General features: G+C 45.0%; 1 protein-coding gene across 1 annotated transcript in view; it reads right to left on the bottom strand.

Moving 5' to 3' along the window:
* LOC134047615 (multiple epidermal growth factor-like domains protein 6) overlaps positions 1–14,260 on the bottom strand; it is a 186,591-nt gene that overhangs the window by 14,458 nt on the left and 157,873 nt on the right. The window contains exons 24-28 of the mRNA XM_062498891.1: positions 8,901–9,029; positions 3,668–3,796; positions 1,908–2,036; positions 1,278–1,403; positions 194–322 (exon numbers count right to left, since the gene is read on the bottom strand). Of these exons, the coding sequence (XP_062354875.1) occupies positions 194–322; positions 1,278–1,403; positions 1,908–2,036; positions 3,668–3,796; positions 8,901–9,029 (642 nt within the window). The remainder of the gene's footprint in view (positions 1–193; positions 323–1,277; positions 1,404–1,907; positions 2,037–3,667; positions 3,797–8,900; positions 9,030–14,260) is intronic.

The following is a 14,260-nucleotide window of genomic DNA, read 5'->3' as shown; positions in this document are numbered from 1 at the left end:
CTGCAGGGGGACACCAACCCCGTCAGGGCCAGCAGGGCCAAAGCCACCCCCTCCGCACACCCATCCCCGAGAGCACCTCCAGCCCGACCCCGCGGAACGAGGCCGTGAAAATATCCGGCCACGGCCCAGAGATCCCAGAGCTCGGGGCTGGGGGGAACGCGCGGCCCAAGGCCAGCTGCCGGCCCTCACTCACGTTTGTCACAGTGCCTCCCTCGCCACCCCCTCTCGCAGTGACACGCTCCAGTCCGGGGGTGGCAGGACCAGCCGTGGGTGCAGTCACACCGCTCCTCGCAGAGTGTGCCGAAAAATCCTGGGGGGCAGGCTGGGGGCAAGCAGAGAGAGCCACGTTCTACCTCCTGGCCTGGGAGCAGCCTCCACTGGCCATTAGCTTGGATCCTCTTTGCCTGGGCTGCTGCTCACGAGAAGATTCAGCAGAGTGCGTGGCCAGAAAATATCAGTGAAGATAAAAAATTAGAAGTTTTTAATGTTGGCTGCTAATGAGTGTGCACAGGAAAGTTTTCAAAGACTGATTCACAGCCTGGAGTGCAAATCCAGATGGGGTCCATGGAGAGGGTGATGCTGTTTGCTTTGATACAACTATGCACACAGGGGCAGCTGTTGGAGCAGTGGGAACCGTGCCCAGAGGCTCCCAGATCCCTGCAAAATGACCAAAGAGAAAGGGAGGTGGGCACTGAGAAGGCTTGACTGGTGGCTGAGGCTCTGTGAGTCCTCAGCACCTCAGGAGACCTCAGAAAGCTGCTTGTGGCTTGCTAAAAGCACAGCACCTCAGTGGCTGAGCTGAAAGCATGTTTCAAGTCACCTGTGTATGCGATTCAATCCCCATTTCAGGGATTCAGATGGCTCCTAAGTATGTCAGACAGCTATGTCAAATCTGGCTCATGTGCCAGATCTAAACTATGTGAACCATCACAATCCAGTTTGCTGAGCTCTCCTCAATGACCTACAGAAACTCAGCAGCAGGTGGCTGACCTGGAAAATTCTTAAAACTCCCTCCCTTTCACATGTCCTTCCTTGTGTGTACAAGGTAGAGCAATACCTTCGTTTTCTTAGAAGGCAGGAAGCAGAGGTAGGACGAGATAAAATGATTTGGACAAGGGCATGGCTGGGCAGAGACCTGTCTGTGGTTCTGAGATGGGGTGAGAGGGCATAAATTCTGACTGGCCTTCAGAATACTGGATATTTAAGATAGAAAATAGAAAACTGGCAGAAATGGCTGATGGTTAACATGAAGGATTTGCACAAGGAGCTGCCCTTACCAACATCACAGTGGTCCCCGGTCCAGCCGGCGCGGCAGAGGCACTTCCCTGAGGGCTGGTCACACACCCCGTGGTGGCAGCTGCAGTTCTGCTCACAGCCCTCTCCAAACTGCCCGGCCCCACACTCTGAAATGGGATGGGGGAGGCTGATGGGGAGCCAGGCTGGAGCAACCCCAGCAGGAACTCCTTCATGCCTCTGTGGTATGAGGAACCACCTAAACTGGGCCTAAAAACCTTCAGTGAAGGAAATTTTGAAGCCCCCTTTGGCAAAATTCTCTAGAAACACACCATTTTCCTCTTTCAGGATTTCTTTCTTTCTTTCTCCTTCAATGGAGCTCATTACCTATCTTCTCAGTTTCCAACGGACAAAGAATAGCTTATTCCTCTCCCCTGCCAAGCACGTTTCCACCACCATGGGTATTTCCAAGTACCAATACCATGTCCCCCCTCAGCTTTTCATTTCTGACTAAATAACCCCAGGTTTTTTAACTTCTCCCCACCTGGTGTTTTCCATCCTTATGTCTCCTTTTTCCTCTGGGTTGACTCAAACCAGACCTCAGCACAACTGAACTTCCTTCCAGAGTGACTGACCCGAGATGCTGGAGGGGTGGAGAAGGTAGTGAGACTCACCCAGCTCACAGGCTGTCCCTGTCCAGCCCTGGGGACACTGGCACTGGCCGCTCACAGGGTCACAGGTGGCCTGGCCGTGGCAGAGGCAGCGCTGCAGGCAGTTTGCTCCGTACCACCCTGGGGGACAGGCTGTGAGGGGAGGCAGGGAAAACCTTCCATCAGGAAATGCAGAAGGACAAAGGCTTAACACCACCTCTCCCACCTTACAGCCCTCCTGTAAGATGGAAGCATCTGGCCCTGGGAGCTGCTGGCCCTTGGAGATGCTGTGGAAGGTACAACCAAGCAGAAATGGGGACACAACCAATAGGGAATTACTCTGTCCATTGTATAACTGGTCTTGGAACAAAGTAGGTGATGAAATAAGTTAGTGACTCACCAAATAACTTTGAGACTTTCTGTTTGTACCTACAAAACCCAATTTCTGTTTCCTTCCAGCTTTCTTGACACTGAGGAGTGCAGTACTTGATTTCCCTGTTCTCAGAATTTCTTTGTACAGTCCTATTAGAATCATAGCTCCTTCTCTAACTGATCCTACTGCCCACAGCTGGCTGATGACTTTTCACCATTTACCTAATTTTAATTAAGCAAGTCTATTAATTCCTATCACAACCAGTTTCTATGGATAGAACCTAATTTTTTGGCAAAAAAAACCACATACCTCTGCCACGTGCCAGAGTGACAGCTCTTACAGATGGAAACAGAGGCAAGCTCTCACTTTGGAAAAGCACAGATACCAGAGGATAGCCTCACACAATTATTCTACCTCCTCATTTCAAAGAGAAAAGAAATCCCGAAACATGTGTTTAAAGAGAAAAGGCGTGTTTGAAACATCTTGTGTAACTTTCATTTTGGTTTTGTACTTGTGGCCTTCAGACAAAACAAAAATTTAGGTCACCCCATACATGTCATCAAAAACAGTTCGATGCCTTCCCAATTTTTGAATACTTCATGGAAAGGCCTCTTCATAGCAGGTTTCAAAAGGTGAATATGCTAAATTTAAATATCACTCTACCCCTGTCAGCATTCATCCCTTTTTCCTAACAATCCTCTTGGGAAGCTGAAGGGCAGAGTCTGAGTGGAGGTGCTGACTTCAAATCCATGCTCACCCAGGAGCATCCACCGCAGCATTCCCAGCTCCATGGTACTGCTGACACCTCAGGGACCTTGTGGGGAAGGCACAGAACAAGGAACTTCTGCAATAGGGATGGACAGACTTTTCCTACTGCCTGGGATGCATGCATTAGGATGTGCAGTGCAGCCTTTCTTTGCCAGCCTCTTCTTAAGGCTCTGTGGAGCTGGGCTTGTGTTTGAGCCTCACGTATGGGTCTGATTGCCAAGGCTGGAAGGCTCAATGCCTTTCACATGTTCTGGATTTAGGCACTGTCTCGGTTAGCACAAGGTAATACTGAGGATCAGTCTGGTGCATGGGACAGTAAAGCAGCCCATAGAAAAGGAACAGAGCTTCATTTCAGCATCATAATTGGGAGTTTTATGGACCTTTTCTCCCTTCATCAGCCTTCAATATCAGCTCTCTTTCCAGTTTATGGCTGTTTCACCCCTCTGCCCTGTGCACACTGGAATTCTACAACACAGTGTCATGGATTAATTTAATGGACCAATGTACGTCACTGCAGATCCAAACCCAATGACAACACAGGGCAATGAGCTGAGAGCTAAAATACCAGTGAGCTTTCCCCAAGCACAGGTTTTATTTTTCCCTCCTGTAATCCATAGGCAGGGGTTGGAATTTCCAACTGTACCTTCTTGGCAGGTGGCTCCTTTCCAGCCTGGGCTACAAAGGCACGTCCCGGTTATGTGGTGACAGAGAGCTCTGTTGTGACAGTGACAAGTGCTCCTGCACCCTGGCCCGTAGCTGTTCCCCTGGCAGGCTGCAACAACAGAATTCCATAAAACCCCATCAGGAAGCATCCAAGGAAGCACAGAGCAAGCGAGAGACACAATGTAGTGCCAAGGAAATCAGGCTGGAACTGTGCTCCAATGACAGTTTTCACATCATAAGGGTGCCTAAGTCCATTTAGATTCATAGAATCATTAAGGTTGGAAAAGATCTTCAAGATCTTCAGCCCAACCTTTGACCAAATACCATGATGAACCTTAAATCAAAAACTGCTATGTCAACTCATTTTTTGAACACTTCAAGGAATGGTGACTCCACCATCCCTGGAAATATAGATATATATATCTATGAATATAGATATATATATATGAAACCCCACATACTAACCATGTCTGACTCGTAGAAACAATAATAGAATAATTTACATTTGAAAATACCTTTAAGATCATCAAGTTCGACTGTTAACTCAGCACTGCTAGGTCCACAATAGCAGCCAATAAGGAAACTGCAAAAGGTACTTTAAAAAAGTACACTGCAAACTAAGGTCGCATAAACTGAAACTGCTCTGTAACACTTGCAGTTTAGAGATAATGTGTCTTATGGAAGCCTAACATAATAATGTGGGTTAAAAATATGTATTGCAGCCCATTCTGAAGAGGTTTCTATCAAAGGGCTGGATCACTGGGGGTGATGGATCAGCTGTCATCCCCTGCTCTGCAGAACGTCTTTGTGCTAAACTAATGGTCCAGCAGAACTGCCAGCCTGACAGCACTGGTATTTATTTGCATCCTGGTAAAAGAACTGACAACTTCATTGTTTTCAGTGTTCATTTTTCACAGCTGGGTGCCTCTGCTCACCCAGACTCTCATTCTTTGGTCAGAGAGGGGTGATATTTTCAATGAGTTTGGTTAAGCAGCTGGCTCCCAGGTGAAAACTTAACATAGTCATCTCGCAAGCAAACACTCTGCTTTCAGTGCTGCTGCCTGTGAAAAATGGCAGTGATAAAATTCCTTCGGTCTCCATTGCACTGGAGATTTGGATAGCTTTGAATGGTGGAAAACAAGACAGTTCTGCTACCCTGTTTTCTTCTGATAGCATCCAAAATAATACAAAGGGGGTTGATGGATCTGGATCGCCTCCTTGAACAGTTTTTGTTCTGCATTGCAGGGGCTCCTGTCAGAGCTTCTCATCCCTGCAGCACTTCTGGCATACACTGGAGAGGCAAAAAAGCCTGGATCCCTGATTCAGGGGAGTGTCCTGCACACACTGAATGTGACATCTTCCATGTTTCACAGCCAAACAGTGAATTTTCACCAAACCTCTCTGCCTTTCGGGGTGTTGGTGAACATGATGCAGTGCTGTGTGGGAGGGCAAGTCCCTAGGGACAGAAGGGAGGTGTGAAACCACCTTGATCTTGAAGGTGAACTTGGTTGACAGTCTCTGACCCATTCTCAGCCCTTTTCTCCCCATCTGAGGGCTTCCAGCTTCCCAGACTGGTTCTCAGACACCATTTCTCTCTGGACTTCTTTTCCACACTGCTCGCTCTTGTCATCACTTGGACCCCATCCACGTTGAAACCACAAGAAAGAGCAGGAGCTCAGTCCCATCACAGCTAAAAGTTTGTTCTGCAAATGAAGCTTGGTTGCCAAGTGAAAAGTTCAGCACATCTACAGAGCTCTGGCTCAGTTTTTGGGAGCAGAACTAAATATTTCCACAATACAGAGCAGAACTATAGCACTACCAAGCCAAAAGGAAAAACCAGGTCATCACCAGATCCCCTGACTGGTTACCAGTGGTTTGTGTGAGGTTTTTGGAGTATGTGTGCAAAGCTTGTTACACTTAGCAAAAAGACAATAGAGTGTTTCAGTGAAAATTCTGGTCATAAAGCAGAAATTTCTGGAGAAATAAATTTTAACTATTCTATTGGGTAGACACAATTTTGGTTTTTTTTTTGCTTCATGGTGGGACAATCCTGATTTTCAAAGTACTTTTCTGAAGATTAGGAAAAAAGTGATATACTGGAGCTATTTAATGGAGTTCCACATCTGAACATACAAATATTCCTGGGCCTTTTCCTTCTTCATGATGAGAGAAAAGCTATAACTTAATCCAAAGGTTTAAATTAATAGATTTCTTCCTGGTTCAAAATGTTTGTCTTGGTGTCTTTCCTCTGCAAGAAGAGGATTTATTTGTTTGCAGTCTTGAAAATGTCTTTTTGCATGCAGAGTTAGGAACACATGAAACTGGAGACTTTTCTTCTAGGCTAGAAGTCAACAGCCATCAAAAGTGCCCAGGAGCACAGGAAAATGACAGGCTCTCATGTTCTATAGAGTCGCCAGTAGCTTTGATTTCAAGTGACTTCTGTGGATTATTCTCCACAAAATGAAGGTTTATCTTTAAAAGAACAGGGAATTTGCAAATTCAAGTGCTCACACACCATGAAATGTCAAACCCCTGCTACCAGTGCCTCTGGCCGAGCAAATTTTTCTGTAGTCATTTATTTCTCAAACCAGTGTGGTCTCTTTTTAACCACAAGGAGCCACTTCAGTGAAGATTCTGCTGAGCTCCAACAGCTCCAGAAAGAGGCTTGTTTAGTACTGACAGAATTAAGGCAACATTCAGATGTTGAATTGTGTATATATGCTACAGACCATATGCAACATGAGATTTTTGGAGGGTTTGGTTGGGTTTTTTTAAGTTTGCAAACTTTGGATGAATTTACAGTGGATCGGAATGGTTTGGGCTGGAAGGGGCCCTAAATTTCATTAATTTCCAACCCCCCGTCATGAACAGGGATGCTACTACTAGATTAGGTTGCTCCTTCCATCCAAGGCCTTTAACACTTCCAGGGTTGGAGTATCCAGAAAGGAAGGTTGCATCTCTATCACAAAGAAATGCCAAATGCCAGGTCCTCACGTCTGTGTCATTGAGATACCACAGCACTCAGTGAAACAGTTCATTAAAGCAAAGCAAACCAAACCAAAAAAAGAGAATAGGCAACATACTTTTCCTAAGCCTCTTTCTTGGAAACCTAAAATACCTCAGGTGGACACTGAAAAAAAATCCCCAAATAAAATCTCTGAGGCACAAACTGAAGCTGAGGCAGAGCTTGCTTGGCAGATTTCACCCCAGATTAACATAATCCATTTTCAAACAACTGAAACCCACAGTCTGGTAATGGAAAGCATTAGGCAGCTTCAACAAAAGGCATCACTGTCCGTATTGCCTGTAATTAGATAGCAGAGTATAAAACTCACTGCATGGCTGGCTTAGGATCAATTCAAATCCCATGATACCAAAATTATTCCTCAATATCCTCCAGCACATTGCCTGCAATCTGATTACTTCCACACGAGTGCTGTCCTTCCAGCTGCTGGAGCTGGCGGGTCCCATGAGCAGGCAAGGTGAATATTAAACACCCTGGGAGCATGGGGAGTGCTGAGCTGTCTCCCACCCATAGCTGCCTTGATCTGAGCAGCTTTGGAGCAGCGTGGATGAGGTCCAGTTGTAAAATCAAAATGAAGATCCCTCACTTAGCCAAGAGAACAGGAGGAGGCACCCTGCACTGTTAACTGACCTCTCTCTCTCTCTCTCTCTCTCAGAAGCCTCGGGGCTTTGGCACCTTCACCAGCAGGAGGAATAAATCAACCCAGCACAAAGCTCTAATGGCTCTAGCACAAGATAATAAATAAGGTATTTTCCCTAATGTGAGTGGAGCAGGGCACCAGAGGCCATGGAGAAGGAGCTGCATTTCTTAATTGAATTCAATGAAATATGTAGCAAAACTTCCCATCCCTAATGCTAAGGACTGGGGAAGGGGCAAGGTAACACATTGCCAATGCTGTGGCTCGACAGGAAAAACGGGCTGTGAGCAAGAAGCAAATATTGTATCTGCTTATCTGTGGCATGGGTAAGTGACTCTGGTCTGCTTTTGTTCTGTGCTCACTCCATTAATCTACACTCAAAGGCTGTGCTACCATCAGCATCTTCAGGTGGTGGGAGGTGCAGAGAAAAGTGTTCCTGTGGGAGGGCATGAGGAAGAAAAAAACTGCAGTGGTGGGATGTTAGGAAAAATATCTGAAATTGGGAAGATTCAGCAGAACTGACCCACCTGTAAACAAAAGAGCAGGGGATTCTGTGGGAGAAGACTCCGCAGAAGATGGGGTGTGTTGAGTAGTGGGGGAAAATGAGGGGAAAATACCATGAAGGGCAAGCACTGCCCTCAAACAGGGCTGATGATAAAATAGTGTATGAATGGAGAACAGCATTGTCTCAATAAAGCCACATTCCTCTCTCTTTTCTAAATTAAATCACTTTTCTATTACAGAAAGCCATGACCTATGGATTAAAGAAGTGTCCCTTTCAGAACAACAGAGCTGGCTCGTTGTGAAGCTGCCCTGGAGCCCAGCTCTACTCCCCAGTCCTGCAGACAGCACTCATATTTTCAAAAGGAAGCTTAGACCATGACATCATCCTAAAGGAAAACAAGAAAGTTGAGAAGCTAAAACCTGAAAATCTTAAAAACCACTTATTTGCTAAACTTTGCAAATGGGCTCAGTGATCTCCATATGTAATTCCATGCAGCTAAAGAAAATAGCTTAATTTCCCATGAAATGCAATGAAAAATTTCTCAGAATAGCCAATTTTATATATGTATACACACAAACACCTCGTTAGCTTAAAGATTGTGGCGTAATCCATACCTGACATTTATTTTAAACCAAGTAACTTTTCTAATAATTATTTTAAAAACGATTTTGTCATGCTCAAATAACAATATAGCCCCAGCTCTGATTTTCCCACCTTGTGCATTTGTAACCTGACACTTTATAATTGATAATTACATGAGATACAACAGAAACAGATACACAACACAATCTCTTAATGTCACACAAAAATAAAAAAGCAGGGAGTTGTCATATGGCAGGAGACAGCCCTGCTATTTAAAACCTGATGCTTATAATGTTTGATGAGTTAAAAAAAAAAATTAAAAAGAGCTGATGATTTTTCACAGCCATCAAAAATTGTTCCCTTTTTTGGCATCTTTGGGAAAGAAGGTGACCTGTGTGAAAGTGTGCCCTGTCAGGGCATTATCCCCCTTCCCAGGGGGATTTTGGGGGCAGGGGTGTACATACGCTGCTCGCAGTTCTCCCCCAGCCATCCTGGGAGGCAGTGGCAGGAGCCCAGCACGTGGTCACAGCCAGCAGCATTCTTGCACTTGCACACCTGGTGGCAGTCAATCCCAAAGAATCCGTCTGGACAAGCTGGAAATACAAAACATTCCTCTTTAGCATAGTTCCTGCTTCTTTTTTTTTTTTTTCTGCATGAACTCCATCTCGTCTTTTCACAGATGCTTAAGAACCGTAGTCACATCAAGGGTTAAGCCTGTCCAGTTCTGTTACGTGCATCTTGAAAAAATGTGATCCTTTTACACAAGCAACAGATTTCTGCACAGGAAAGCAGGGCTGAGAATATTGAAAAGCTATAAAACAAGTGAGAGAATGGAGCTGGGTTCACACAAGCTGCTCCTTGTGCCTCTGTAATGGACAGAGGGAATAATTCAACATAATACAAGACTCCAGGGCCATCCCTGCTGACCTCCCCCCTTTGAAAATGCAAAACTTCTGCTCCCATTTACTGTCCTGACACTTTTCTAAAGATTCTTTAACAGTGAACCTAAGCCACAGTGGTGTATTTCAGTGCTGAAATGAAAAACTGGCAAAGTGAATGAGCAGAGAAAAGCAAGACAAATTAAACGTAGCAAAACAACCCCAGGGAGCAAAGGAGCTCTGTACCTACATCTGGAACTGAACCTGGAGCAAGGAAGAGCAGCCCTATGGATTTAATTTTTATCTGTAGCAGTGCTCGCAGCAGTGAAAATAAGGACCAGTGCTTGTCAGTGGGCCACATCATACCCCAAATGCTGCATTAGAAGAACACTAAGGCTGCTATACAGAGTTTAAAAATATATTCTCTGTGTAGCCTAAATTTAACCTCTGTGTGTGTTTAGATTATATAAGTGCATATATTACATCACACAATACAGTATATCATGTTACTCTAAATAATAACAAATCTATAGATACACAACTGTACACTATTATTTTAACAGAATCCCTCAATCAACCTCAGGAGTGACTGTGCTCGTGAAAAAAAGCAGTAGATCAGTAAAACTTATATATTTGTCCTCCTTGTTCAATATAAACTTATATTTAAAATCCAATCCTCTCACTTCTACCATGGAATCGGAATGATGGGAATGTCATGGGAACTTTAGAACGATTACCATCATCTACACTGACCAAAAACCCTCTACACTAATTCACAGCTCTCTGCCAGATCAGAGTAACACTGGTGTTATCAAAGAATGGTTTAGGTTGAAAGGGACCTTAAAATCATCTGCCATCGGCACCCCTGCCATGGCCAGGACACCTTCCACCAAAGCAGGCTGCTGCAAACCCCATCCAACCTGGCCTTGAACATTTCCAGTGAGTTCTCAGTGTGCATCTTCCACTGTTGGACTCTTCTGTCCCTTTTTTTGCCCTGGGGCTTCTTCATGCCCAGGCTTTTTGTGTCTGTCTATCACACTGCCTCTTCCACAGATGCAAATTCAGCTCTCCAGCCATGTGCACTGCTGGTTGCTTTGGTTACGAGTGGAGGGAATTCTGTATCCGTAGCTTTAGGAAAACCTGGACCGTCATCCAGTGACAGTGTAAAACACTGAACATCTGCTTTGGCTTCTCTGCTGCTCAGCCTGTGACTACACATGGTTGTCTCATCCACTCAGAATCAAAAAGGCTGCTCTTCCCTCTGTCCTGTCCAGGCTGCAGCTTCTTCCCTGGCGTACAAGAGGGAAACCTGCTGCCCTTCCCAGGTTTGTGCTGCCTCAGGAAAACAAGCAAAGGGCTTCATGACAACAGAGGATCCATCAGCCTCTGCTCGGTGCTAACCAGAAGAGAGCTGATACAAACGTGCAAGGAAGAGCCACCAGGGTGAGGTTTAATCTTTTATTCCCCATTTACTCTGCTTCAGTAGCAGATATGGCACAGCACAAGGATGGGCTCCTTCTGCTGAACCCTCAGTGACTTCAAAAGCTGACAAAGTTCTTCTTTAACACAGGGACTGCACAGTCTTGTCAGCTATTCCTCGACATGCACCGTACTCATTTCCCCCTTTTATCTCAGCAGAGCAGCAATCTTGCTGGGCTCTCTTATGGTAATGATTAACTGCTGAAATCCCAAGGGAAGGGTCCAGTCTGTCCATCTTCTGGCAGTGCTAATGAACAGCAGTTCAGATGCAAAAGCCAAGTTCTGTGCTCCACAAGGGTGATATGTTGTTGTTATTAATGTACCAATTAATAAATATATTGTAAAAATGCTCTGAGACTCCTGCTGCCTCCAGTTTGTGCACTAATTGTCTGGCATTTTGGGATATCCAGACAGATGAATCAATGAACCGGATAATTCTTCTGCTGGCCTGATCCCAAAACTGGACACAAGCCTTGGGTCATACAACATATACCAGAGAGCAGCAGGGAAGGGAATTAAAATTACAGTGCAGGGAAGGCAACTGCAGCCTTTAAAGTGGGAGCAGCAGATGCTCAGCACTTGACAGAATTAAATCACTTACAACAACTGCCTTCCCTAACAGGAGTGGAGCAGCTCTGGTGCAGAGCAGGATGTTCCAGCTCACTTGGCACATCTGTAACAGAGCTGTGAGTATGGCTGGGGAATCAGGCACACCTGGATTCCTCTGGGCTTGTCAGGAGCCCATGGCTCAGGCTTTCCTGCATGGCAGATTCTTACATTTAGTTAGAGAAACATTGATATATTTATCACAGTAATGACTGTTCTTGGGGTTTGGATTTTTTTTTTCCTTGCCTGTTTAGCTGGAATTGCATTATAACCCCAGCCCTGCAGCAGCGGGTGAACACAGAAGCATCTTTTCTGGAGAAGATGATATTTATGATGTCTGTGCTCAAACAGGACAGAAAGGACTTACAAAGCCACCGTTGCTGTGAACCTTGCCCTTGGAGAGCCCAGGAATGCAGAGGCATTGACTGCTGCTTCAGTTGAGGAACAGACAGAACTCCCTGGGTCCCTCTGGCACCTCCTGCCCAAGCATGTAACATTCTCCACTCAGATATGGAAGCTGGCTGGTAGCACTGCTAGCAGCATCCACCAAAAATGATTAATTTTCCTTTGGTAATGCAAGACCTTGTGAAGAAACATAGATTATTTCATCAGTGTTCCACTTGTATCACTTGCTGCTTTCAAGAAAATTCAAGGAAGCCTTTCCTAGATTGCTCTCGCAGAATGAAATAATTTCTTTGTAGATTATTTTGTTTTCAGCCTTATTTGCAATCGTTACCTTCTCTGCAACTGAAACAGTTTTGCTGCTTTTGAAACTCCTTTGAAAGAGTCACAAGATTCAAAAGATTCATTTTCACAAAGCTGATCACTGATCAGGGCTTAAAGATGGAGCAGGCATGACTTTCAAGAAACGTCTAATTTTCTTTCAGAGAGTGTCTTGATAGCTTTATTCTTCCCCATCATTATTATATATGACCACAGCACAACTGCAGAGGCAGCAGTACCACTGAGAGGTACCAGATGAAGAGCAGCTGATCAAAGGTGACTCAGGGCAGAGCAGAACTGAGATGCTGATGGACAGACAAAAGTACTTTGAAGAGTGTGAGGTCTTTTGTCAGCATCCTGTGGCTCAGAGCACAGAAGTTCAGTCAGCTCCTGAATAATTCACTGCAAGGTCTCATGAAACAGCTGCCCTGAAGCAAAAGTGTCTCCTGCTATGGGTGAGCTTGGAAACTGTCCTGTGCTGGTGGGTGATGGTGATGATGATGGTGTGGTTTTGGTTGTTACCTGTGTTACTGACAGATGATATAGATAGATTAAGACTCAGCAAGGACAAAGATTACATTAGCAATTCTAATAAATACTAATAAGAGATGATGGAAATTTGTGGCAAATAAGCTTGGAAAAGGTCACTGAAGTGGTGTTTTGTAGCAGGGGCTGGTACCTAAACCTACCAAGCCTTAATTCATACTGAGGGCAGCAAATTAATGAAAAGAAACAGCAGCTTCCCACCAAAATGGGAAGAAACTTTCCCCATCTGAAAAGCAAAAATCTGAAGGCAAGTTTTGGGATTTCTGCAGCCTCAGCTTGAATCCAGATCCTGTGCTGCCACAATGCACAATACCAAAAGCAACAACTGCAAGTTCAAACACCCTTGCTGTGCTGGGATGCTATTAATTATTAATATCAATCAAAATCAGATTTTGTAAGGGGCTGTTGCCTCCTAGGACTTTGAACTTAGAAGGCTGTAAAAGTCTCAGTTTCAACATTTCTGTGATGATGGAGAAGTCCTTCCCAGCCACGGGCTGAGGCATCAGCAGGATGTCTGAAGTCCAAGTCAACTCTGCAGCACCAGGGCTCGATGTGAATTTCTGCCTGCAAGGCACAGAGCCTGGCCAACGTGGGTGGATTGCCAAGAGGACAGCAAAAAGCACATCCCTGCCAGAAGGAAACCCTGCCAGTCTCCCAGTCACTCGAAACAGAAGCACTGCAGCTCCTCTGAGAAAAGGTGCCAAGAAGGTTCTACCAAGGGCAAACCACCCACATGTTTTCCTCCCTCGGTGTCTTTTGGAAGCTGCCAAACTGTTCTGGTTAAAACTTCCTAAGTTAAGAGGTAACCCAGGTCAGCTGAGAGCAAACACTCTGCCTTCTTGAGAGAAAACACGTGGAAAACGGTGTTTTACAAAGCGCTACGTTTCATGCTCCCCTCCACTATCTTCTTTCAGGAATCAGAGAAAGATAAAGATGTCCGACATGACTGATTTGGAAGCTGAGATTTGTTCTTTTTTTTTCCACCAACAGAATCACCCAGTACTCTCCATATTCCTCACACCTATTCTGACAAAGGATGTTTAGCCTCTTGGTTCCCATCATAATTCCTGCTGGAATGAAGAGATTTATACAACAACACAGATAACTGCCTTGTTCTTTTCCCCCAAGAAAAATACTATAATTAAAAAAAAATTAGTAGATTTAGTAAAACAGATTTCAGCTAAATTATATTAAAAAGGGACATGGTGGAGATACCATGAATTACGAGGTGCAATTTGCAGCAGAACCTTGGCAAGAATATTTATTTTGTATAATAGTCCCTGGTAAGAGTGAGAGGGAAACACCAAGCAATATCCACTCCAACCAGCGGGAGCCTTGCCACATTCCTGGTCAGGCTGTGGAGCATCCTCCTTCCCATGAGAGGGCAGCAGCTGCCTGTGAGTGCGGCCACTTCTTTCCATCCTCGCCGCTGAAACTGGCCGATAACGCTTCTCTCTATGCAAAATAGTTGTGACTTTGGTTGAAGTACCATAATTTGCAGAATCTTCAATCACCTACACTTAACTTTCACAGTGCCTGAATGGTCCTGTGTTGTTTCTCTTGTATTTTTTATGGAAAAAAAAATCTGCAAA

Source organism: Cinclus cinclus, chromosome 10 (genome assembly GCF_963662255.1).
Source record: "Cinclus cinclus chromosome 10, bCinCin1.1, whole genome shotgun sequence".
Lineage (NCBI taxonomy): Eukaryota > Metazoa > Chordata > Aves > Passeriformes > Cinclidae > Cinclus > Cinclus cinclus.
The sequence above is the reverse complement of the archived record's forward strand: the minus strand, read 5'-3'. Positions and strand labels throughout refer to the sequence as shown.